The sequence below is a fragment of the Notamacropus eugenii genome, chromosome 2, assembly GCF_028372415.1.
Source record: "Notamacropus eugenii isolate mMacEug1 chromosome 2, mMacEug1.pri_v2, whole genome shotgun sequence".
Classification (NCBI taxonomy): domain Eukaryota; kingdom Metazoa; phylum Chordata; class Mammalia; order Diprotodontia; family Macropodidae; genus Notamacropus; species Notamacropus eugenii.
The window spans coordinates 160,782,093-160,809,652 of NC_092873.1; the positions used below are offsets into that span (position 1 = coordinate 160,782,093).

General features: G+C 34.9%; 1 protein-coding gene across 4 annotated transcripts in view; it reads right to left on the minus strand.

The window, feature by feature from the left end:
* The window catches only part of RARS2 (arginyl-tRNA synthetase 2, mitochondrial), a 60,107-nt gene that overhangs the window by 22,799 nt on the left and 9,748 nt on the right, over nt 1-27,560 (minus strand). For 3 of the 4 annotated variants that reach the window (XM_072642787.1, XM_072642785.1, XM_072642788.1), the window contains exons 5-8: nt 19,837-19,934; nt 17,598-17,653; nt 12,327-12,410; nt 9,252-9,328 (exon numbers count right to left, since the gene is read on the minus strand). In XM_072642787.1, coding sequence (XP_072498888.1) covers nt 9,252-9,328; nt 12,327-12,410; nt 17,598-17,653; nt 19,837-19,934 — 315 coding nt within the window. The remainder of the gene's footprint in view (nt 1-9,251; nt 9,329-12,326; nt 12,411-17,597; nt 17,654-19,836; nt 19,935-27,560) is intronic. The other variant, XM_072642786.1, reaches the window with a different exon arrangement.

Consider the following 27,560-nt stretch of genomic DNA (forward strand, 5'->3'; position numbering starts at 1 on the left):
CCAAAAGAATAAAAATGAAACACACCATTTACCTCCTGGGAGGTGAAAAACTTAAAATGCAGAGACATATATTTTTAAGATATAGCTAATGTGGCAACTGTTTTGCGGGATTATGCAGTTATGTATCAAAGACTTTATTTTTTAGGTTTTCATTTTTTATTTGCTCAATCTGAGAGTCAGGGGAAGGGAAAAGTAGAGGAAGGGATAGATTATTTTCAAAATGTTTTGTTAATTGAAACAAACAGAATATCAAGAAAACCTCTAGGCTATAACCAAGGCTAGATATGGGATAACAGACTGTTTGTGAAACATTTAATACCTAATGTAAAAGCATGGTGTTATACTGAAGAATTATAGAATATGGATCAATATCTTGTGAACTCACTATCAAACTTATAAAACATGACTGCAGCAAAGGTAAATACTGCTTATTAGAAAAATATTTTTTAAAGTAAAATAAAGAAAATGAGATATCTCTCTGGGCGAGAAAGTGTCAAAGTATTACAAAGAATACTTAAGATTTAGAGTCAATTGACTGCAGTTTGAATTTTAGTTTTGCCTTAGGCTTCCCTCTCTTCTGAACTGTTCCAAGGCCTTATTGGCTTCCTGAAGTCTCTCTCCTCTCTAAACCTTCCTACACAGCTGCAAAAATGGACATTCTAAAACACAGACCTGACCATGTCAGACCCTTGCTAAAGAAGGGTCATGCAATTCCCCTTCACTCGCTGATCCTTTATTCTATATTCCATCCTCTTTCCACTGTTTTTGCACAGGCTGTGCCCAGGCTTGGAAACCACTCTGTCTTTGCTTCTGCCTCTTAGAATCCCTACTATTACCTTCAAAGTCAAGTTCAAGTACCACCTCCTCACACTTTTTCTGATCTCTCCCAGTTGTTAGTCCTCTCCCTCTGAAATTACTTTGCCTCTACCTTGTGGTTACTTATATGTGTAGCTGCTAGGTGTCTCCTGAGAGTTAAGCTCTCTGGCAGACTACATAGTCCACGGTATATAGCAGGCACTTACTAGACCACATTTAACCTTTACACAAGCCACATTTAAGGGTTGTGTGGCTATTTTTTTTTCATCAACACAGCACTCTCACTCCCCCTGTGGATGTTACCAAGATTCTATCTCAGTACTTTCTCTCCTCTTTTCCCCTTATATTCTCTCAGTAACCTATGCAGCTTCCACAGATTTAATTATTTCTCTACTGATAACTATGAAATCTATATATCTGGTCTGATTTTCTAAGTTTTAGTTCCATGTCACCAATTGCCTATTGGACATCTCATACTCAATATGTAAAAAAAAACCAAACAAACCCAAACTAATCATCTTTCCCCCCCAAAAAACTCCCTTTCCACATTTCCCTATTTTTGCCATAGGCACATTCCTCCAGTCTCCTGCTACTTGTCATTTAATTTCTTTGGATATATTTTCCTCTATTTATTATATATATATATATATATATATATATATACTTATATATGAACTTGTTTGTAGCCTTCCCCCATTAGGATGCTAGTGCCCTCAGAGTAGAACTATTTCATTATTGGCCTTGAAGGTGATTAATAAGTACTTGTTGACTGACTGATAGCTATCCTCTTTAATCTCTCCCAATTAAGTAATTACCTGTTACTTACTCTTAAAACAAATTTACCCTTTATCTTTGTATCTAACTTATAAAAGCCTACCTAATATGTAACAGGGAACTGACAAACTGACATCTATATTTCAAATAATCTAAATATCAATTTTTAAAATATTTGTCTATCAAATATATTACTATAGATAAAAGTTATCTCACTCTCCTAAAATAGGAGCTGTAAAATCTAAGCTGTATTTCTTAATTAGATCTCCTACCTACACGATTACTTTTTATAAAATGTTAATAAAATTCATTCATGTACTCATTTGTACTTTGATTTAATGTTTTCCTTCTACTATTTATAGCTATGCAGCCATATTAGTATTATTTTAGATTATAAATTCAAGGTAAGCCATAGAATGCTCTTGATATAGTACTAAATGTACTTAATGTTTTTGAGGAATTTCATGTTCCTAATATCCAGAAATTTAAAAAAAATTTGTTTCGAAATAAATACTTTTCCTTCAATGACAATGGAAAGTGATCTTGTGAATAAGAGAACTAGTAAAGTTAAGGACCCAATTATTTGTATTTATAAGGTCAACTTAAGGATATAGAAATTCTGCTGCAGATCTATTTAGAGTTAGAAACCTTTCCATTTGCTTGGCACGTTCTTTGTAGAACCAAGAACAAATGAGAAATTCTCTATGCCCTATTACCCTAATAAAATATATTCTACATATATTCTAAATTAGCTAAGATAATAAAGAATGGTAATAGTCAATGTTAGAGGGGTTGTAGAGTTCTGAAATGGTACACTATTTTGAAAACCATTTGGAATTATGCAAATAAAGTGACTAAAATGTCCATACCCTTTGAATTTGACACTCCATTACTGGGTTTATGCCCTGAGAATGCCACTGATAAAGAGAAAGTTCCCATATACTACAAAATATTTATTGCAGCACTTTTTGTGTTAGCAAAGAATGAGAAAAAAGGCAAATTTTTCATTAATTAGGAAATGGCTAAAGAAATGGTGGTACATGAATATAAGGGAATATTATGTATGTGATTAATACAGGGAAATTCAGAAAGAACCATATGCTGAATGAAGTAAGCAGAATCAAGAAAACATTATATGTGGTCAATATGATGTAAACATAAAGAAGTATACACAAAAAAATCAAAAGTGAACATAACAAAACAGATATGAGAAAAGAGTTCCAACCCACCCTTTCATGGAGGTGGAGGTTACATACAGCAAATTTTTTTAGGACTTTTTCAATGTACTGATCACTTGTGCTATTTTTTCCCCTCATAACAATGATAATAAAAATAACTAAAACTTCTCAGGAGCCTATTTTGTGCTAGCCCTGTGAGAAGCACTTTACAGACACTATCTCATTTAAGCTTCATAACAGTCCTAGAAGGTAGGTACTATTATTATCCCCATTTTACAAATGAAGAAGCTGAGGCAGATGGTAAGTGCCCTGCCTAGGGTTTACACAGCTACAACAAGTGTCTAAGGCCACCACGATAATGCAGAAAATAGAAGACAACAATAACAATTTATTTTTTAAAAATAGCACTTACCTCTCAAGCTTGTTGTGAGAATCAAATGTATAACCTTAAAGTACCATACAGAGATAAAATACATTTTACTATTATTTAGTGGAACGAAACCCCTTTACGATGGTGCTAAGGGAAAATGACCTTATAGATCATGTTATACCAGGCTTTTACTGTATGAGTTATTTTTCCATGGGAATTTATATGACTCATTGGCTAAAACTATGTAAATAAGTCATTCAATAATAGGCTTCTTTTAAATCAAGTAAACTTTTATAGCACAAAAATTCTGTTTGTCTTTTAACATTTTAAATTTTTTAACAATTTAACATTAACATTATTCAACATAAAAAATTAAAATTTTTCTTTTAACATCTCACCAGTCCAAGAGATCAAATCAAATCAAATAAGTATAAAAACAACATTAAAAACATAAAGTCAATCATTTTAGTTTCAAAACAAAATAGAGTTAAATATGGTAATATAAGTTTACTACCAAAACACAGAAAGGAGGATGAATATTTGAAACTTTGGGGAAAACTTGAGAAATTACTTTTCAGTGAGGTTGGAAGGATATTTTGACAGTGCCCAAACCTATAATAAATGTTTTCCTTTAATTTCCAGTGCAAATTCTGAAAAGGCAAAATAGCTGTCTAGTTCAATTATTTAAATTATCAGTCAACTCAATAAAAAGGATCATTGCAAAACTATTTCTCTACTTTATGCCAAAAGCAAATTTACATGTATATTTCAAATATTAAGATATTAGATTTAAATAAATCTAATATCTCTAAGATACACAAAATAACCCCAAAGGCAGATGCCATAGGAAATATTTCAACCAATCAAGTGGTAATCTTCACTTCTGCCAAGAAATGGTTGCCCAAAACAATACTTTTCTGCTATTCTGTTCAGAAACATTATAAGAAAATCAGCTGGAGAAGGAAATGGCAAACATCCCCAATATCTTTGCCAAGAAAACACCCCAAAGGGGGTCATGAAAAGTTGGAAATGACTAAAACAAATGAACAAACAACAAACAGCACTCATTATGCCAGACCTTGGAATCTGCCAAAATTGTAAATCCACTCTGGGAAGACAGTTCAGAGGAAACAGTCAATGATCAATAAAAATTTAAGTGTCTACTATGTAAAGACAGTTCAGAGGAAACAGTCAATGGTCAATAAAAATTTAAGTGTCTACTATGTACCAAGAAAATCCTGTCAGTATTAAAGGACAGAAGAGATAAATAAATATCTGAAAAAATAACTTTGCAGAATATGCATGTCGTGCCAGATTCTACCCCTGTCAGTGGTAAGCAATGTCATCATGTGAAGAATTTTTTAATAATGAGTCTCAGAGCAAATACCTCTGTGAGAGAGTAGAAAAATCAACCATACACAAGGACGGCTAAGCGATTGGCAACTAACATGTGCCCTGAACACAAATCCTACAATCAAATATCTGATGGCCTGGCTGTCAAGCCTAGAGACTCCATAGCAAGAGCTGAGTTGGGATCTACATTCCAGAAGGCTGAGATGACTATAGCTCTACTATGCTGAAAGTATTGAAGAAAAAACGAGAGCAAGTATGAGAAACACTCAGTCTAGCACTAATACCCAGCCTTGACAGGAACAGGCTTGAATAGAGGGATGGTGTTATTCAGAAGAGTTTGTGAAACTAATGTAATAATGATGGTGATGAGTTCTACTTGTATAGCATTTTAAGGCTTGAAAAGCAATTTCCTCATGATTGCTTATGTATAACCTGTATCAGATTGTTTACTATCTCAGGGAGTTTGGAGAGAATTAAATTTGGAACTCAAAACTATAAAAAAAACCTTAAAAATTGTTTTTACATGGAATTGGGGGAAAACAAGGTTTGCTTTAAAAAAAAAAATTTCCTCACTACAACCTGTGAAGTTAGAAATACCTTCAAAATAGTAGACATACATATTGTTGACTTCAAGTCAGAAAGATGAGAGGTGATACAACCTCTAACATTTATGTAGTAGTCATGACCACTCTGGGCCAATAAGGACACTAATAACCGTGGTGCTTCACTCATAAGGCTGTTGTGAGGTTCAAATGAGATAATGTATATAAAGTGATCTGTAAGCACTATATAAATACATTTTTAATAAAGGCATTTTTACCAAGCATTACTCCCATCTGACATGAGGAAACCGATACAGAGAAAAGTTTCATTACTTGGCCAAGGGTATCATAAGGATATGGAACAGATATTAAACTGAAAAACCAGGATTTGACTCAGATACACCTATGGTCCAAATCTTGGTCTCTTTCCGCTACATCACACTTACACAAGAATAAGCCCTAATTTGATATTATTGTGCATGAAGACCAAGACAGATTTCTGTAACTTTTCCTCTTTGGTTTGTTATTGTCATTTTGTTGTACATTTCCTGTAGTGCTTAATAATAAAATATTTTTAATATATGTGAAATAAAAGTTGAGTGGTCTTTTTGTAGACAATGCTAAGGAAATATTCACATTAACACACGCAGGTCAAGCAAGTTGCTATGAAATCTCATTTCAGAGAGGAGAAATGGTAGTAGTTAAGTATTCAGCAGTTAAAAGTCTGGAAATTCAGAGGCGAGAAAAGGGCAGATGTGGGACTGTAACATACTACAATGACTAACATGTAAGAGTTAGGAGAAATTACAGTAATTATTAGAAGCTTTACTAAAGGAGTCATTTTTTTGTAGATTCCACTTATAGATGGAAATATAATCTTCACTGGGACAATTTTCATAGAAATATGCATTTATTTCCTCCCAAATAAATGCTATATTCCCAAAAGAATGTTGGAAAGAAATATCACACACAGGCTATCTGAATTAAATAAAGTGGGGCAACAAAATATGATTCAAAGGCATTGGTATAATTAAATGAACTAACATGGAAATGAGATGGGAATATAGGAGCTGAGACATAATCCTATAATTACATTCAGCATGAGACAGGTATTTATTAGTGTTATATATCCAGTTTAGGGCCCCATGACAGATGTGCATAATATGAAAAAGGGACCAAATGATAAAAAAAGATGTCATTGTGAAACAGTAAAACAGACCTAATGAAGGAGGAAAAGTAAATGCAAATTTAATTTGTGAGTTTTTTTGGTACTTATCAGGTAGTCCCCAAATTAATTTCCAGCATCTTGAGTACTCCAACTTCATGGTTACCCTCTCCAACCACGTTATCAGTGTTGGGGGGGGGGGGGTCCTGCAGCTGACAAAAGGACAAAGTATTCTGCAATACAGACAGGTTATTTCCTGATACACCATTGGGAGCTGTCTGAAGGCACTTTTATGATTACTGGAAGTCAGGAAAGTGTCTTTCTGGTACTATATCTTAGCTCTTTGAATGGATCTTACTTATTCCTTGAGGATCAGAAAAAAAAAAGTCCTTCATGGGCATTAACTAATTGCATGAAAATTTGAAAACAACGTGGAGACAATAATTCATTTGACTTAAAGGTTATGTGTAAAGGAATCTACCAACTGGCAAACAATCATCTTAAAATGGAAAATTGGCTCTGTAAAAAATTAGCATAAAAATGTAATAACCTGAAGGTTGCCATTTTAAGTGATGAGTTTGCTCTGCAATTCTATTCTATAAAACTCCCAGAAGCAGCAGGAAGAGAAGGAGCCCAGATTTAACCCATCTCTCCAGATTGTTTCATCCATCTATATACAAACAGAAAGATATAACAGCAGGGCCCCTTCATCTTTTTCATGAATGATCCCCCTAGAAACTAACTTGTGAAAATGACAGTACTCCAGTCATCCTGATGAATATCTGGTCACTGGATTCAGATGGCTCTGGAGAAGTGAGGCTGGTGACCTGCACAGCTCTCCCTCACTCAAAACAAAGTCAACTGCAAGTCACGTCATTATTTCTATGATGGCATGGTCTTCTTCAGCAACGAAGGATGAACATACACACTTTCCCTATGTTATGTTTGACTATTTACCTAAAATGCTCCCTTAATAACACAGGAAGGCTGTTTTTTGATGTGGGTGTTCCCTGTTGGCATGAATATGTTCAAAGATGACTATTCCCTTTAAAAAGCACTTTTCATCCTCTAAGAGTTTAAAAAAAAGGAAGTTATAATTCCAGAAACTAAAGAAGTATATCTTATTTATAGGCAGCCATAAAGATAAGTTATTAATACTTCAAACTCTTGTCTGTCAAAACTCTTAATTAGGCAAATTTTTTTTTACTGGTTTGGCAAATAGAAATCTAATCACTTATGCACAGTACAGAAACGTACCGAAAGAAAAAAATTATAAACCTAGAAGAATTTGAGAATTAGAAACAACCTTTAGTGTTCAGTTCAACTACAAAGCCTGTGGCAAAAAAATTTACCAAACATAAAAAGGGAAAAAGTTAAAAAAAAAAGTTCTTTAGAATATTCCCCCCCGCCCCCGCCATTGCACCTTCTAAGTATCCTCAAGTGGATCCTTGTCTGTCCAAATATGTCCTGAATGTTTAAAGTGTTTCTTCCCATGTGGTGCTGAAAAAAATGCAGCCACAACCCCAAGGACCTCAAATGGAGAAGCCAGCACTGAAGATAACTTGGTCAGAGGAGATTTTACTTGTGAAACTAAGAGCTTAATTGGGCAAGTGATGAGATAAGCATCAGGTAAGGGGACAGGCAGAAAAAATAAGAAAGTTTGACCTACAGAGAGTAAAAGAGGGACAAAGACACACACCAGAAAAAGAACATACACCAACAGCACATAAAAAAAGAACAAAATATTCTCATTCATAGAATAAAAGTCATGTTTCTTAATTTGTTCAGTGACACAAAGAAAATTCTCTCTGTAATATGTTTTCTTCTATTTTTCAACTATGGATAGATTATAATTATAATCCTGAAGAATGCTTCACTCATTCTCATTGTATAAAGCAATTCAGCTCTTTGTTTATGAGTTAACTATATGGTGAAGACTAGAAATGTAATTAACAAAACAAACAAAAAACTAAAAATACATATATATATCATTTAAAATTATAAATAGCATCTGCTAATAACACAAAGCCAAAATTTCTCAATTAAGTTTTGATCTTTTCATTAAAGGAATAGATGCTTTAAAACCCACCAGACCAATTTAATTCAATAAACATTTACTGACTGTCTTCTATGGGTAACTGTTTGTTAGGTGCTGAAATGATGTCCCTGTCCTTGTTCTACAGAAGAAATCGCAGGAGTAGCTGATGACTACAAAAGTGCTTTAAGTACATTTCTCAATGAATCAAAAAAACTTCTCAAAAAAAGCCTTACAAATACAGAGTAGGGTATGATGGGACAAACGGAGCTATCCAAAGTAGTGTAGCAATATTTGAGGCAATAGAGAATGCCTTCAATTTGGATGATGGGTAAGAGGAAGAATCGGTAGACTTACAATGAGCTATCAGTTGTGCATGTAAATGCTAGGAAAAAAAAATCAAGATTTTAATTCATGCCTTATTATGCATGAAAGATTTCACACATAAATCCCTTCAGTAACCTGTACATCTTCTTCTCAGCAAACTCTAGTCTGTCAACATTCTTCTTATTAAAATTTGATAACCAGTTCCCTCTACAAATTACACTGTATTTTACTTATCTGTGTAAATATTATATTTGCCTAGTAGAATATAAGCTCTTTAAGGGCAGGGACTATTTTTCCTTTTCTTTTGTACCCAGAGTGTCTTGCATATATAAATGATTATTGGATAGAATTAAGTGACCACTGTGTGTAAGGCACTATGCTAGGCAATGGAAATGTAAGATACCAAAACAAAATCAAAACAGTTCCTGCCCTTAATAAGTTTATTCAACTTGAAGTATGTAACATTTAAACAGATAATAGAAGGCAATTGGGGGAGGGAGAATGCACTAACAAGAGTGTATGCTTCGAACTCAAGAAAGGGTTCATATAGGAGGTGGCATCTAAGTCTTCTAAAAAGCTTTTTGGTAGATCATGGGTCAGGCCAAATAAACTCTGAGAATCTTGTAGTGCAGGAGTTAACAGGTAGAGGTGGAGTATGGGGAGTGGGACAAAGGTATTTTTGATAACTTACCTCAAAAAGATGTTGTAAAGGATTGGACTTAAGTTTTTCTTCATAGCCAAACAACTGAAAACCAGTTCCCAAGAGACCTAACAAAATGATCAATAAGTGAATATACTGTGAAATGGGATGTTAAAGAGCATGTAATCAGAATACATTTCTGTGATAAAGTTCAATCTTTAATACCAAATTAACATCTTAACCCTAAAGTATGACATAAGCATCTTTTAATAATCAGCATTTCCATATCTCTCCAAAATCCAAGCCAACTAACATAAATCAAACAGAAGTGTTAAGTATAAATTAATATAAAATAATCCCACTTCTCATTCCTACACTTACTCTTCATTCTTATACATCAGATCATCTATGACATGGGTAATTACATAAAATACAATGTATATATGTCTCATATATGTATTTATATATGTACATATAATAAAAGGAAAGTTAGAAAGAGAAATATCCTTAGAAAATTAAAATTCTTTGGTTATTTTCAACATAACTGGGATAAGGAAATAATTTAAAGCATTCAGAGATAGATTTCTTGTTCAACTCCACTGAAATGTATCTGCTTTTTTTATCATACATATGTCATCTGACCATCTTTCAAATGGGATAATAATAGTACTTACTTCCCAGGGTTGTTGTGATGATAAAATGAGCTATTATTTGTAAATTGCTTTGTAAACCTTAAAGTGATACATAAATCCTTGCTATTATTTATGTTCTTAGATTTATTGGTCTTAGATTATAAATTTTAGGAGAATAAACACTGTGTCTATGAGATTGTCTCTATATAATGCCAAATGAAAATTCTGCTTCAAATTCATGCTTAATGTCATTAAAAACAAAAATTGTTTTTATATTAATATTCATTTCAACTCTGCCAAAACTATAATTCTTTCTAATCAAGAACTTTGTTCACAAATTATGAATCAGAATATAAACTATGTAATATGAATCACAGTAGTTTAGGTTTTTTAACGCAAAAAAGCAAAGTGTCTTTATAGGAAGGAGGGATGAAAAAATACCTTTCTGAAAAGTTTTGTTTATGCATAAAAGACATTTTAGTAATAGGAGATTCTACAATTTTATTCTGAAAGCATGTATGTAATATGAGTCCATCTGCAGTAATTTCACAGGAAGAAATATCTGGGGATTTTTTTTTAAGAAATCCATTTGCCTCTAGAACTACAGCAAAATTGTAAAATGAAAGGGAATTATTAAGGTAGATCTTCTAAAGCCATCTGTTCAATCATCCGAGAGACAATGGATTATCAAATGTACACTTTTTCATTTAAGGTTTGAGAGCTCCAGATCCAGGTTGTCCACGGTAAATAGGATTATTAAAAAGAAAACAAGTATACTTTTAAATAAAGCTTTACCAAAGGAATATGCTTCGTAAACCACATGCATTTTTAGTTTGAATAATATGAGCATCATAGGTACACGATATATTTGAGGTGAGGAATTTGCTAAATAATCAGCAGCTGTCTAATCCTAGAATAAAAAAAAAATGTAGTTGTGATTTGGGAAATAGAAAACAGGGAGAGGAAAACTGTTTGGAATTCTATAAAAGGATACATGGGAAAAATAAAGACCCTGTAACATTCACTTGTGTGCACACATTTATAATGCGTGCGCACACACACATACACACACACCTCTGCATGTAAAAAAAATTAACTCTGTGCTTAGAACTGTCTGCAAACTTTCTACAGGGTATGTATGACTGAAACAGCCAAAGTCACTCTCTTCCAGAGTGACGATTATAATGAAAATGCTGACAGATCATTAACTGCAGCAGTACTCCAGAGAAGCATTATAATAATAAAATCTTGGAGCAATAATTTGGTACACCATGGTCACATCTTCTATAATAGTGGCTAAATATCTAATTTGGTCCAGTTAACATAACACAAGCTAAGGACGACTGTTGAAATTGGACCATCAGGACTAGGAGGGAAGCCTGGGCCTTGGAGCTACAAGCTGTATTCTGGCCTGCAGGTGAACTACAAAATGTGGAACATGATCTCTCATTGCTTAGCCTGAAAATAACAAGTATGCTACAATGAACAGTTTTAGTCTGCAAGTTAAAATGTTGGTAATCTAAAAGGGTAATGCCTATTCATAACAGGACATTCTGAAGTTAAAGTAAAAATTCCTTCCTTAGAACTGTTATCTAAATTATTGTCAAAGGTTCCTATGATTTCATTTTCCTTCCTAAATGCAGAACACGTTTTACATATTTTACAACTGACAGATATTTCAATTTGTACCTCAAAATCCTATTTTCTTTGAGATGGTTAAGCATTTTCAAAAATCTGTTTTAGTAGATTGTAAACTAGACTCTTGTTGATTTTAATAAACATAGGACCTTGATCATTGTAGCCCTCCCTACTCCAAGTATAAGATTACCTGAATTCTTTTCTGGTTCTGAATATTTTTGGAATACTGGAAGTTCCCAGGGGTAGTTTACTTTACATCCTGTTCTCTTTTTAACCTCCCTACTCTCTTTTCCCTTTTGCTTCCCTCTGGCAGTACAGAGGGAAATGGAAAATGGCAGTTCTTTGTCTTAATGCTGACAGGGGTAAATGATACAATGAGCAGACTCTTTGTGTGATGAGGCATAAAAGAACTGAGCTGGACAGAATTAAAATGACAGAGGGGCACAGGGGCTAGAAGCAGAGGTGTGTGGGGAAAAGAGAATGATGGAGAAAGCAAAATGGAGAGGGTTACTTATATCCTCTTGGTAGAAGAATCTTTACATTTAACTAAGAAATCCAGTAGAAAAAGCCATTTAAATTTTAACAAAAATCTGAACTGTCTGCAAAGACATTGATTTTGACATAAAAGATAGTACACAATTTTGCTCTATATCTTGTCCATTAACTATAAAATAAAATTTTTGTGGGGAAAAAATATGCTTGCCCCAAATTTTTAAGTCAAGTAGAAAGGTCTATTTCAGTGAATACATTTTTATTTGTGTTCCTGCAATAAAGTAACAACAAACTAATGAAAACTAAGTCAGGTTTTATTTTACAACAAAATAGGGGGGAAAAAATGAATCCCAAACATACTTACCAAACTGCATGCCCCAATCTCCAAAGTAATTTATCCTTGTTACCTGGTGTCCTAATGCCTCCTTGAGATTTGCTATAAAATTCCCTAGTAATCAACAAAAGTTTTTAATTTTTACCATCAATTCGGGCATAAGACCTTTCTACTTCTCTTTAACAAAAGTCTAGCACAGCACATTGCTCATTTACTGGAAATTCATCATGTGAATTAATTTTTTATTAACTCATTCATTATACTTTCTATTTATGTGACTGAAACCAAGAAGGAATTAATTTGCACTTTCTTTATGTGAACAGAATTTCCTCTATTATAGTACCAATTTCAGGCAAGGAAGAAGACTCAAAATAGGCTTCTGCTGTGCTCAATGCAACTTCCACTATACTGTAAGCAAAGTCCCTTTCATCTAGGGACAATTTGCAAATAGTTCACTTTACTTTTGAACTCCTACCTTTTGTCCAAGGGTGTTATAGACCTTACTCTCTCTTCTGAGGAAAGCATTATATAATCCAGTCCATAACTACACCATGCCTGGAATATTGCAATTCATCTTTCCAGGTCTCTTCCTTATTTTTTTTTCATGACAGCAAGAGCCATCATTTCTAGCTATTAACAGAAGATCAATGTCGAAACTGATGTTTAGATTTTAAGAAAACAACTACAATAATACAAAGGAGATATCTGGTTAGTCAGAAGTTTATACAAATGACTAAGAGAAAGGAGGTCAAAATCAGAAACAAAGAGGTAATGAACACCAAAATATTCACTGCAGCACTCAGTGGTAGCCAAGAACTCAAAAACAAAGTGAGTGCCTATTGAATGAAGAAGGGCTGAAAGAACTGTGGTACATGACCCCAGGTTCTGAGATAAGAACTCACTGTTTGACAAAAAACTGCTGGGAAAACTGGAAACAGTGTGGTGAAAACTGGGCATAGACCAATCCCTGACACTGTACACAAGAATAAAGACCAAATGCATACATGATCTAGGTATAAAGGCTGATACTATAAACAAATTAGGGAAGCAAGGAATAGTGTATTTGTCAGATATATGGAGAATGGAGAAATTTTTGATCAAACAAGAGATAGGGAACACCATGAAGTGCAAAATTGATAATTTTGACTACATTAAATTGAAAAGTTTTTGCACAAACAAACCCAATGCAACCAAGATTAGGAGGGAAGCAGAAAACTGGGAAAGAATTTTTGCAACTAGTGTTTGTGATAAAGGCCTCACTGCTAAAATATCTAGAGAACTGAGTCAAATTTACAAGAATACAAGCCATTCTCCATTTGATAAATGGTTAAAGGATACAAACAGGCAGTTTTAAGAGGAAGAAATTAAAGCTATCTATCTATATGAAAAAATGCTCTAAATTACTATTGATTAGAGAGATGAAAATCAAAACAACTCTGAGTTACCACCTCACACCTATCAGATTGGCTAACATGACAAAACAGGAAGATGACAAATGTTGGAGAAGGTATGGGAGAGTTGGAACACTAATTCATTGTTGGTGGAGTTGTGAGTTGAACCAACCATTGTGGAGAGCAATTTGTAACTATGCCCAAAGGGCTACAAAAATGTGCATACCCTTTGACCCAGCAATACCATTCTGGGACTATATCCCGAAGAGATCATAAAAATGGGAAAGGGTCCTACGTGTACAAAAATATTTATAGCACCTCTCTTTGTGGTGGCCAAGAACTGGAAATCAAGGGGATGCTCATCAAATGGTGAATGGCTGAACAAGTTGTGGTATATGAATATAATGGAATACTATTGTGCTATAAGAAATGACGAACAGGAAGACTTCTGAGTATCCTGGAAGGACTTATATGAACTGATGCCGAGTGAAAGGAGCAGAACCAGGAGAACTCTGTACATAGCAATAACCACGTGTGTGAGGAATTTTTCTGGTAGACTTAGCCTTTCACAGCAGTGCAAAGACCTAAAAAATTCCCAATTGACTCTTGAAGCAAAATGCCTTTCCCATCCAGAGAAAGAACCATGGAACTGGATTGCAGAATGAAGCAGACTATTTTTTCTTCTGTTAAAAACAAACAAAAAAAGCTTGTGGTACATGAATACAGGAGGCAGATAGGTGGCTCACCAGATAAGAGTGCTGGGTCTGGAGTCAGGAAGACCTGACTTCAAATTTAATCTCAGACACTTACTAGCTGTGTGACCTTGGGAAAGCCTCTTATCCTGTGCCTTAATCCACTGGAGAAGGAAATGGCAAACCACTTCAGTGTCCTTGCCAAGAAAACCTCACGGACAGTACTGGTGTACTACGGTCCATGGGATCATGGAGAGACAAATGTAACTGAACTCAACAACAGCAGCAACACTTGAATCTGATGGAGTATTACTGCGCAAGAAGAAATAACAAATATGAAGCATTCAGAGAAATGAAACTATTGGTATGAAATAAGCACAACCAAAAGAACAATGTATACAATGAAGACAATCATATAAATGAAAAGACCACTAAGAGGAAGCTCAACTCTAAGTAATGGAAAACAGAGAATAATGGTCCCAGAGAAGAAATAACGAAACACAACTACCTCTTCATGGGGACCACTACCATCTATATTATCAGATATGGTCACTGTGTAAAATGAACACTCAGTGCAGAGCTGGTCGGCCGTATTGAGATACTCCCAGAAAAGGAAAGAGCCATTTTGAATCCTCCATTCAGTGCTGGTAACCATTCACAGTTTTAACTGAAAAGACAATGATACTGCCAACTACCTAAAGACAGATGCCAATTTCCCCTCCTCTCCTCCTTGCCACCTACTCCAAATATAAATAATAACCAAAGTATAAATTTCATAAGTTGAAATCCCTGCTTGAAAAAGAAATAGATGATGCCAGCTTGATAAAGAATTTCTATGACTTCTACACTAGCAAAGCTTTAATTGCCACTTGCTCACCAAGTTTGCCTTAGTCAGGAGCCTCAGAAGTCCTTTCAGAGGGGTTAGACCATTCACTCCTTGAAAATTAAAGGGTTGTAAACTGGAAAAGAAAATCCTTGAAGGAAATGGTCAAAAACAGATTGGTTTTAGGAAAATAATTCTCCAGGTATGTTCTGAAAGTTAAATTGACTACTGTTTGTAGGACGATTAAGTAAAATGTTAACTGAACTTTAACCTAGCTATAAAACTATGTTTTATCTAATTATGGAATACTCTTTATTGCTTTGAAAATATATATACACATTTTCCCCAACCAAAAAATGGTTTTTTTGAGAGCTATTTTCAGAATTACATATTGGCTCAGCACACTTTTGATCCTTTTCCTCTAAGTAGAAATGCTCTCATTAAAATAAAAATTGTTTATAGCAGGTTTGTATCTAAAATGCAGAGTACAGAATTTACTTCTCTATACTTCATAGGATCAAAGGATATTAGATTTAGAAGTAGAAGGGATCTTTGAGGCTACTGAGTCTAACCCACCTCATTTTAGAGATAAGGAAAGAGGCCCAGAGAGGTTAACTGGGTTTTCCCAAGATTAGGCAGCAAGTAAGCATCTGAGGCAGCAGTTGAACTCAGGTCTTCCTAACTCCAAGTGCAATATTCTATCTACTATGCCACTTAGTTGCTAAATATTGGAGGGGCTATGGAAAAACAAACACACTGAAGAATTGCTGGAACTATGAAATAGTTCAACCATTCTACAAAACAATTTGGAATTATGCTAAAAAAATAACTAAACTGTGTACTTTATCCATGACCAGATTACACCTGAAAGGCATCAAAGACAGAGGAGAGGTTTCCATGTAGAACAAGTTATCCATCACAATACTTTTGGTAGTAGAAAAGAAATGGAAAGAAAAGTTCATCAAGGGGGAATGGCTGAACAAATTGTGCTATATCTAACTGAATATTATTGTACTATAAAAGAATGACAAATATGAAGAATTCAGGAAAATAAAGACTTATGTGAACTGATGAAGAGTAAAATAAGCAGAACCAGGACAAAAACTGACATGATGATAACTATACAGCAGAAATGAATCAAGAGTGAAATGGCTGGTCATGACCTCCAAAGAATGATGGTGAATGATGCCTTTTTCCTCTTGGCACAGGTGATCAACTACAGGTGCAGAATGAGGTTTGCAATTTTAGGTGTATCCAAGTGCTTATTTGTTTCCCTTAAAATGCACTTTACTTATTACTTGGGAGAGTACTGAGTGGGAGGCGGGGGGTGTCTAGGGGAGTCATTGAGAAGTGATGGTGATGTTAAAACTAAAGCATCCATAAGACATTTTACAAATAATACAGTGTCACAATATAGTGTAGTGGATAAAAAGCTGGCCTTGAGATTAAATCTCACCCCTGACCCCTACTGACTGTATCAGCCTGGTAAATCATCAAAACCTTCAGTGCCTCAGACTCTAAGACTGTAAGCAGCAAAGGAGGTGCAGATTTGAATGAGCAGAAAAACTTTCTATCAGAACTTCTTATGCTGAGGAAATCACAGGGAGAGGAAAAAAAGGGCAAAAGGGAGGGAAGGGAGAGAGACAGAGGAGGAGGAGGAAGAGAAAGAGAATAAATGCCTATTCTTTTGTCTATCATGTCTGATGGGTTTTAATCTGGGTTTATCTAGCTATCACCACAAGCCAATCAATTAACTGTCTTCATTAAATAAGGAATTTCAGTCCTGTTAAGACACAAGTTCTATTCTTGGCTCTGACCATATGACTGCATTAATCCCAGCTCATTATTTCTTCATTCATTCATTCTTGCCTTTCAACATTTATTCATTCACTATAATTCTTGTACTGGACCTCTCAAAATGAAATTTATCCAAATTAAAAGTATCATGAATTTAGGTTCAAAAATCAATTATTGGTTTATTAGGACAGGTTAACTTGTATTGATATTCACAAGAAAAAACTGGATTTTATTTTGACCGTACAATCAGTGTAAGTAAATGATGTGACAGAGTTGATTTTCTTGAAAGCTCATGCAATCTTAGGCTGCATTAACAAGCATAGTATAAAGACTGAGGAAGATCAGTTACATTGCACTTGTACAGACCAGACCAAAGCTGTACTGTTTTGGTCAACTCACTATAAGAGGAATGTTCACAAACTAAAAGGTCTCTAGAAATCTAGAAAAAATTTCCTAATTTTTTAAATTTAATTTTTTAGTATAAAACATATTTTAGCCTCAATTGTATACCTTATTAAACATCCGGTCCATATTCAGATAAATAAGTACTGGTGATTTTGACTTCTGGCATAGTCCCAAAGATAGCTTTCGCACTCACCTATGATTGTAGAACGCAAATGTCCAACATGAAATTTCTTGGCAATGTTAGGTGAACTGCAAAAACAAAACCAAAAAACACACAACACTGCAAGAATTATACTCCTGTGCAAAGCTTAAAAAAGGTAAAGGGTAGACATTAACACATTAATTAATTAATTAATACATTAATACAGTTGGTAGAACTGTGAACTGATCCAATTATTTTGTAGCACAACCTGGAATTATGCCTAAAGAATTACAAAACTGTATATATGCTCTTTTACCCTGCAATACAGACTATTAGGTCTGTTTCCCAAGGCGATTATGGAAAAAGAAAAAGTATCTTTATGTTCTAAGATATTTATAGCAGCTCTCTTTGTGGCAGAAGAGAATTGGAAATTGAAGGGATGCCCATCAATTGGGGGATAGCTAAACAAATTGTGGTATATGATTGTGACGGAATACTGTTGTGCTATAAGCAATGATGAGCTAGATGACCTTAGAAAAACTGGACAGACTTGCAAGAAATAATGAAGAATGAAGTGAGCAGAACCAAGAGAATGCTGTATACTGTAAAAAATATTGTGTAACAACATCTTTGAGTGAATAAGTTATTTTGAGTATTATAAACACCTAAATTAACTAACAAAAGACATGTGAAAGTAGATGCTATGTACATCCCGAGAAAGAAGTGATAAACAGAACTATGTATATAATGATTTTATACACACTCCAACCCCCCCCCCCACATATATAAAACTTATGTCTAACAGTAGCTATCTTTGGGGGGAGGGAAAAAGGATAAAAAAAGAAATTTACACAATAACTTTATTATATATTTAAAAGGAATAGCAAGTTGTACATAATAGATTTGTAGTTCCATGTGAAATTGTCATTTTAAAAAGTTATTATCTTATTAAAAGCAAAAATCTGTAAAGCATTTTGGGGAGCAACATTAGTCAACTTCAGGAAAATGTTAACCAGGCAAAGATCAAGAAGAAACAATTTTTAATAAAAAAGAACCTACTAATTATGAGGTGACACCATTAATCACAATATTACACAAGTCTAATACAAAATGGAAAAAGATTATTTTAAGCAGAAATAAGGTAGCAACATAGAAGATTGGTGTGATGATTTGAATCAAAAGAATGGGAAAATCAGAGACTCTGAATCAAAAGAGTGGGAAAATCAGAGACATCTTATTGTGAAGTCCCAACACCTTCAAGGGAAGGGATTATTTTGACATTCAAACAGCCCTTTTGAAAGATATGACTCCTAACAATGGAATATGATATTTATCTAAGTTCTAGTATCAACAGAATGAAATAATCCATGAAACCATCTATTTCCCTTTCTTGGATTCCTTATTTACTAAGCAGTTTTCTGATTTACTAAAGCTCTGTTTATTTTATTTTATTTTAACTTATTTATATAAATTAAATTATATAAATATAAATTATATAAATTTATTTATTTTAAGGCTCATATTACTAAGGCTAGTCATATCCCCCAAATCAGGTTTATATAATACCTCCATGTAGCCTATTTTTTCTTTTCAAAGAACTCTCATTTTTAGGAGTGTGGCTTATATTCAATGACTACTGTTCTTTAACTCCTCCCACAGAAAGACAACTTAAAAAGCCAATTGTCTATAGCATTTTTTGACTTTCCAAATAAAAAAAATAAGAATTTGTCACTGCTATTCTTTAATATGTTACAGAAATAAAACCAACATGTACAGTGATTTTTTTTTTTGTTACTGATATATGACTCATGGCCAACTACCTACTGGTAGGACACTCTCTTCTCTCTGGTTATTTAAAAACTGACCACAAACACCAATGTAAGGATATCTACTGAGATTACTTAAAATAACAGAACATAATCCAGGCTAACATTTTAATGACTTGGCACAAAGCTTTGTACTCTTAAGAGTTTAAAATTCTTAGCCAGTTAAACAACATATATGTCTCAAAAGGATGCTGTGCAGTGACATTCTTTTACTAAGAAAATAAATGATAGTTTATTTAAAAAAGACAAAGAATGCTCTAACTAGTGTACAAATCTCTGGATTGGTTATCTATAAACTCATGTCTTGGATAATGCACTGTGACCTCAAATCTTAATTTCTTTTGACTTTGAGGTTCTTCAACTGCAAAATGATATAAGATGAGTGATTTTGCAAAACACTAACCTTCAAAGTACTTTCTCAGTCAGTCATATGAACTAGTTAGTACCTAAGTATACGTACTCACCTAAATTCAACTAATACCTTATTCTTTGGAAGACCAGAAAAAAGTTCACTTTTTAATCCATAATTTGCACCATCTTCAAATACTTGTTGTAGCACCGTCTAAAAAGTAAATGAAAGCAGAATTTAATTTTTTCAAAAAGCACTGTGAAAAATTGATTTTAAATAATTATCTTATTATTCAATAGACAGCTGAAATTTCTCCATGGATATCTCTACCTTCAGGAGCTTAGAAAAGCTAAAGAATGAGAGCAAAGACTCAAAGATCACTCCAAGGTTCGGAGCTTGGATGAATAGAAGACCAAGTCTTTTGGAGGAAGATAAGAACCATACTTTAGGATACATTGAATTTGAGGTAGGGTGGAATGGATAGGTGGGATGTCCAGATATAAAAATCCAAGAGGCAGCTGGAAATATGAGACTAAATCTATGGGGAAGAGTTTGGAGGCAGACATAGAGATTTGGGAGTCAGATGAATATGTGATAATTCACATTATATGAGTCAAGAGACAGAATGTAGATGGAGAAGAGGGCAAACAAAAGAACCTTGGAAAAGTTAAGACAATGAAAGTATCTTGGGAGCTGAAGAAAGAAGTGGGTATCCAAAAGGATGAGGTAGTCAATAGCATCAAATGCTGCAGTTCAAGGAGAATAAGGTCACTATCAGAGAGCAGCTTCAGTAAAGTACAGTGACAAAAGTCAAATTAAAATCTTTATGTGCAGCATATTCTCCTTTAAAACAGAATTTGATTTAAGATAGATTTCTCTGGGCAGTGTGGAAACGGTACTGGACTTGAAGGAGATAGCTAAGTTCATATTCTACCTTCAACACACATAAACTGCCTCAATTTTTCATCTCTAAAATGGTGAGATTTAGACCTGTAGCACTGACCACACATGGTGGTAAGGATCAGATGAGACAATGCATGTAAAATGCCTGGAAAACTTAATGCTACATAAAGCATAAGATGAACCTTAGAGACTATCTAGTCCAATACCTTCACTTTATTGATCAGGAAATGCAGAAGGGTCCTGGGAGGTTATGTTTTACCCAAGGTCACACTGGTACATCCAGGATTCAAGCCACAGTCCTCTAACTCCAAATCCAGCACAAAATGTTAGCTAGCACATACCAGATCTTAAATAAAGCAGCAATCATAAAAACTACTTGCTACTGGCTAAGAAATACAGTGGTAGATCAGTGGAATAGGTTAGATACAGAAGACACAGTAGTCAATGACTATAGTAATCCACTGTTTGATAAACCCAAAGAACCCAGCTTCTAGGATAAGAACTCACTATGTGACAAAAACTGCTGGGAAAACTGGAAAATAGTATGGCAGAAACGGGGCATAGACCAACATCTTACACCATATACCAAAATAAAGTCAAAATGGGTACATGATTTAAATATAAAGGCTGACACTATAAGCAAACTGGGAGAGCTACGAATAGTTTATCTTTCAGATTTGCGGAGAAAAGAAAAATTAATTACAAAACAAGAGATAGAGAACATTATGAAATGCAAAATGGATGATTTTGATTACACTAACTGGAAAAGTTTTTGTACACAACCAGTGCAATCAAGATTAAGAGGGAAGCAGAAAACTAGGAAAGAATTTTTACAGCCAGTGTCTCTAATAAAGGTCTAATTTCTAAAATATAGAGAATTGAGTCAAATTTATAATATAAGTCATTCTCCAATTAATAAATGGTCAATGTGCACAGCAACGACCACAGTGTATGAGAGTTTTTTCTGGTAGACTTGGAACTTCGTAATAATGCAAGAACTTAAAATAAAAATCCCAATGGTTTCTAAGGCAAAATGCCTTCCACACTCAGAGAAAGAACTATGGAATTCACTCACAGAATGTAGCAAATCATGTTTGTGTTTGTGTGAGTGTGTGTGTGTGTGTGTGTGTGTGTGTGTGATGTTTTGATTTGTTATATGATCTTTTCCATTTATTTTAGTTCGTCTACATAGCATGACTATAGTGAAAACGTATTCAATAGGAAAGTATATGCAGATCCTATATAGAATTGTACACTGTCTTGGGGAGGGAGGGGGGTAGTGGGGGGTAGGTGTGGGGCGATCAAAATCTAAATTTTATGGTAGTAGCCAAGGTCTTAATTAATGGTGTTTTAATGAAATACCCAGTATATAACATACATAGTGCCTGGCCCATAGCAGGTGCTTCATAAATGCTCATTTATTTGAGATGGGCTGACAGTCAAAGCAGAAGCTGAGTCTATGTTTTAGCAATATACTGGTGCATTTCACTCATGAAATGAATGTTATTTTCATAACTTTTTTTTATTGAGTTCCCAAGATAAAGCCCCAAAACAAAATGGCAATACATGGAATGCATACTGATTACATGGGGGGGAAAATGGGAGGGAGGAGGGTAATTTTTACAAAAACTCAAAACACATTTCCAGATATTTTCTTACAGTACAGGCAATTTATCACATGGAACTTCATAGTTCATAAAATTCCATTTTATTTTCCTAATAATAATGGAATACATCTACGCAGAGTATGTCACTAATCAGGTGATTATGAGAATAAGCACAATAGCACATTAAAGGAGGATAGAAATCACACCTCTGGATTCTACCAGTCTAGGGCGAAGCACTCCTATTAAGGAACCATGAGTAAAGGAAAGACTAAGCTACCTATGCTGAGGCATCAGGTAGCAGAGATGCTCAAGGGCCTTCATTACATTCAACTTGTCTCTTCTAGCCAGACAATGAACCAACCTGGTTATCATCCTGGGAGGAGTTCTCCATCTGCTCTGAGCCACCAGCATGCCAGAATAAATTGTGCTATCAAACCTTAAGTGATCATTGAGGTACAAAAGCAATTGGAAGCTTTTCATTATTATCATTCTAAATGTGAAATCAAACTATCAAAAAAATAAGCATCAAATCTGCTCCCCTTCAGGTGAAAGCATAAGAAAAAATTCTAGCCTAAAACTTCCCTGACTAGGCAAAAGGAAATAAAGGACTAAAAATAGAGTTATGCTTATGTGCATTTTCCCAGTTAAGGTATCAGTGCATGTATTTGTATTATAACTTTTACTATGTTTACTATATTGTTTCAAAGTCATGAGATTTTGTTGATATGGGCTCTCCTTCTAGTGATGCATATCACAATTCTTGTATGACTTAGCAAATGGTTTTAAAGCTCTGAAGGGAGTCAATTCTGAGTCCTTTTTAACTCAACCTGGATGGCTTTTGAACAACAGATATTCATTCAGTCCTAATACTTGAAGCCTCTTCAGCTTGTAGGCTTTTGCCTTGTAGCTTGTGCTCCAGTGGCATAATCTCCTCCCAAACATCAGGCATCAGAGCAAGACTTTTGCAAAGGAAGTTTATCTGTAAAGGGTGGTAGCCATATGCAGGGTTATTGTTGTGAGGGTCAAATGATATTATCAGTAAAGCATTTAGCAAAGTGCCTAGCACATAGCCGGCATTATTTAAAGGTTAAGCCCTTTCCCTTCCTCTCCCTCCCCGAGCAGTGAGGTTCAAGTGACTTATTATTTCTACTGCACATGGCACAGTACCTGACACACGGTAGGCTTTACAGAAATGTGAATTCTCTTCCCTTTCCCTTTTTCCCTGCTGACCCAACTCAGCACTAACCCTCCCCATACCTTTGTTTTAAGAGAGAAAAGTCCCATTTATATGACACATAAGGAAATCAATCAATAAATAAACATTTGGTGAGAGTCTACTAAGTGCCAGGTACTAAGTGCAGGGAATAAAGGAAGAAGGAAATGACAATTCCTGTGCTCAAGGAGCTCACAACTTAATGGAAGAGACAACAAATACAAACAAGCTACATACTTGATGAAGAGGAAATAATTACCTGAGGGAAGGCGCAAGAATTAAGAGGAGCTTTCTGTAAAAGATGGGACTTTAGCTGAGACTTAAAACAGTCAGTAGGTAGAGCTGAGGAGGGAGTGTTTACAGGAATGGGGGACAGCCAGAGAAAATACCCAGAGATGAGATGGTATCTCATTTGTTCAAGAGCTAGGAGGTCAGTGTCACTGGATCAAAGCATACGTGCTAGGGAGTGAAGTGCAATAAAACTGGAGAGGTAGGAGGTGGCCAGATTATGATGGGTTTTGAATGCCAGACAGAGTACTTTGTATTTGGTTCTGGTGACAGTAGGGAGTCACTATTGTTTACTGAGTAGAGTAGTGATATGGGTGGACTTACCACTCAGTGGCTGCATGAAGGATAGACTGGAGTGGAGAGAGACTTGAGGCAGACAGATCCACCAGTAAGCTACTACAATAATTCAGGTGTGAGGTGATGAGGGCCTGCACTAGAGTGGTACCAGTGCCAGAGGAGAAAAGTGGGCATATATGAGAGATGTTGAAAACATGAAACTGACAGGTTTTGGCAACAGATTGGATAAGGAGAGTGAAATGGTAAAGAGTTGAGGAGGATTCCTAGATTGTGAATCTGAAAGATTGGGAAGATAATGTTATCCTCAAAAGTAATAGGGAAGGTAGGAGGGGCACAGGGCTTACTTAGAAGGAAAGATAATGACATGTTGAACATGTTCAATTTAAAGATGTCTCCTGGACATCCAGTTGTCTGAAAGTCAGCTGAATTTATGAGATAAGAGGTCAGAAGAGAGATTGGCATAGGTATGTGAATGTCAGAATAGAGATGGTAATTAAATCCATGGGAATTGATGAAATCACCTAGTGAGGTGGTTTGGAGGGAGAAGAAAAGAAGGCCCAGGATAGAACCCTTGAGGGTTCTATCCTACAGTTAGAGGGAGTTAACTAGAGGAGGATCCAACAAAGCAGACTGTGTTGTCAGGAGTTGTCAGATACACAGGAGAGTCAGGAGAGAGTGGCGTCCCTTAATAGTAGAGAAAAGGAAGACAAGGTTATCAACAGTGTCAAAGGCTCCAGAGAGGTCCAGGAGAATGAGGATTGAGAAAAGGTCATTGGATTTTGTAACTACTAGAACACTGGTAACTTGGGAGAGAGACTTTTCAGTGGAATAATAAAGTTGAAAGCTAGATCAAAACGGGGTTAAGAAGAAAGTGTAAGGAGAGAAAGGAAAAGTTTCTTTGTAATTAGAAGGTATGACAACACCAGGGTAGTTCTGTAATATAAATTCTGACAAGACAAGGCAATTTCATCTCTAAATTTGTATCAGGAGATGCTAGGTCTCACCTAATATGTGAATAACTTTCTGGCAGCAGGAAGTACACTTTTAGGCATTTTTCCCCAAGTGGGGATGATCCCTTTCCCCTCATTTCCTTGAGAATCATGGAATACACATCTTCAAGACACCTGATCAGTTTAAATCATGCCAGTTGTAGTCTCAGTAAAGAGTTTTTCCTCTGTAGGAAAGTAAGTGGCCCAGTGGATAGAGTCCTGGGTCTGGAACCAGAAAGACCCAATTTCAAACTTGTCAAATGCTTAGTAACTGTGTGACACTGGAGAAGTCACTTAACCTATATGTCTCAGTTTCTCTAACTGTAAAATGGGAATAATAATAGCCTCTATTTCCCAGGATGTGAAGATCAAATGAGATAATATTTGTAAGCATTTTAGCACAGTGCTGCACAGAGGAGGCCCTATATAAATGCTAGCTGCTAGTATTATTTTTTTTCTCTGTTAAAGGCTAATGGACCCATACCAAAATCAAAATTGTGACTTCAGCTTCATGAGTATCATATCCTAAATATTAGGTTAAATAAAGCGACATTTTTAGGTGACTTGCAAAGACGTGCTCTTACACAATGGCAGACTAATATAACTACAACTTAAATAGGCTTACTCTTGGCTACTTGTGCAGCCAAATAAATTCTAATAGGCTATTTCTTGAATATTTGACTAAATAAGAAAATGGAAGTAGGAATAATAAGAAGTAGCAGAATACACTGATCTTTGGAGTTCAATCCTGATCTGCAACTGAGAAAAAAAAATTCTATCTCATCGGATCTTTTATGCCAACTACAGAAGGAATACAATCTACAATACCTTGAGGCTAATTAATTCCTTTAAGTGACATGAATTCCACTTAGTTGTATCACAATGAGTCAACAGCCACAACAGGGCCTCCCCTCAGATACATTTCATCTTTAAAGAAAACAATATTAATTAACATTCTAATGAAGAACACTTCACTTAATGGTAACTGACTTATTTGAAAAACAAAGATTTTATTAAATTACATATTTTTTAAAGGCATGCTATTTGAGTAAGAATATATTAATCAGAAACTTTGATGCTTACTGATTATTAGCTGAGTATACTATGCCAAAAGAAACAAAATATTCCAATATCAGAAGGGGGAAAATCCTCAATATTCACCAGTTCATTTTACACACACACACCCTTTACTACTATATTCATTGCATAGAGTCTTTATTGGCTAGTTCACTCTGAATCAAATGACAAATGCACATCAACAAAAAGACCAAAGAATGAAAATTAGGTCAACATAAAGTTGTCAAAAACTAATTTGTAACTTTAACCAGTCATCACCAAATACAGGTATTATTCAATACAAAGGAGCTGTAAAGCAAAATTTAATTCAACACCATTCTCCCCATTTAAAAAAAAGAAGAAAAGGGAATGTGGTTCTTTATTAAGTATTTTGCAAGTGGGAAAGGAAAGTGAATACTTCGACAAAAAGTTTAGCCCTATTCCTGGAAACTCTGGCTTGGATAAACTGATCATTCCTTTAGAATTACTAAATAGGGGAAAAACTGGTTACATTTTACCTGAAACCTTACTAAGTCCAAAACAACTTTCTAGCCTGACTGTTTTTTGACTTCTCCATTCCTGAAGATCAAATCCCTCAGCACAGGTTTCTCAATCTTGGAGGAGAGGGAATTATTTTTTGCCTATTTTGAATATGACACTGTTCCAGGCACTAGGGCAGAGGCACTACACTGAAGTATTTTGTAATATGCTCCTCTGCATATAAAGTATCTTTTTTTTAAGCTTCTCAGCATGGAGTGATGCCATCATAAAACTCTATGCAGAAGGTTATCACCCCAACAAAGTACTACTCCTAGATGTCTTGGAACGTGAAGGACAAATCAAACCAAGACTACATCAAGAAGTCAGCAAATTGGGGATGCTCTAAAATAGTGGTTCTCAAACTGTGAGCCACATAATTATTACAATAGGTTCATGAATCTATTGTGAATCCATAAATACATACATACATACGTGCAGATTGATGTATGCTTTGCACAGAAATAGATTACTCTTTTTCGAATCTGTATAGATACTGCGGTGATAAATAAGACACCAATCCATTTAGAAGTATTATTGAATTTAGGATTTTGTTATGTATTTTCTCAATCAACAACAATACTAACAGAATAACTATTGTCATGAAAAAGCTCATAATGATATCCCCTATCTTTGAAGCCTGGGCAGTTATATAGCTGAAAGAGAACTAGATTTGGGATTCCTGTTTCTACCACTTAATTATGGACAAATCACTTAATTCCTCTGGGTTTCAGTTTCGTTATCTGTTAAGAAAAAAAAAGGAAAAAAGAAGGGGTTGCATTGGATGGCTTTTAAAGTTTAGTCCAAGTCTACTCTCTATGATATCATTTATTACTCATACCAAATAATTTGGAATATGACCACACACAGTCTTGTATTGCCTCTAATGTGTTAAATGACATCTAGTTTCTTCAATCAGAATGTAGGTTTATTATGTCTTCCACAGTGC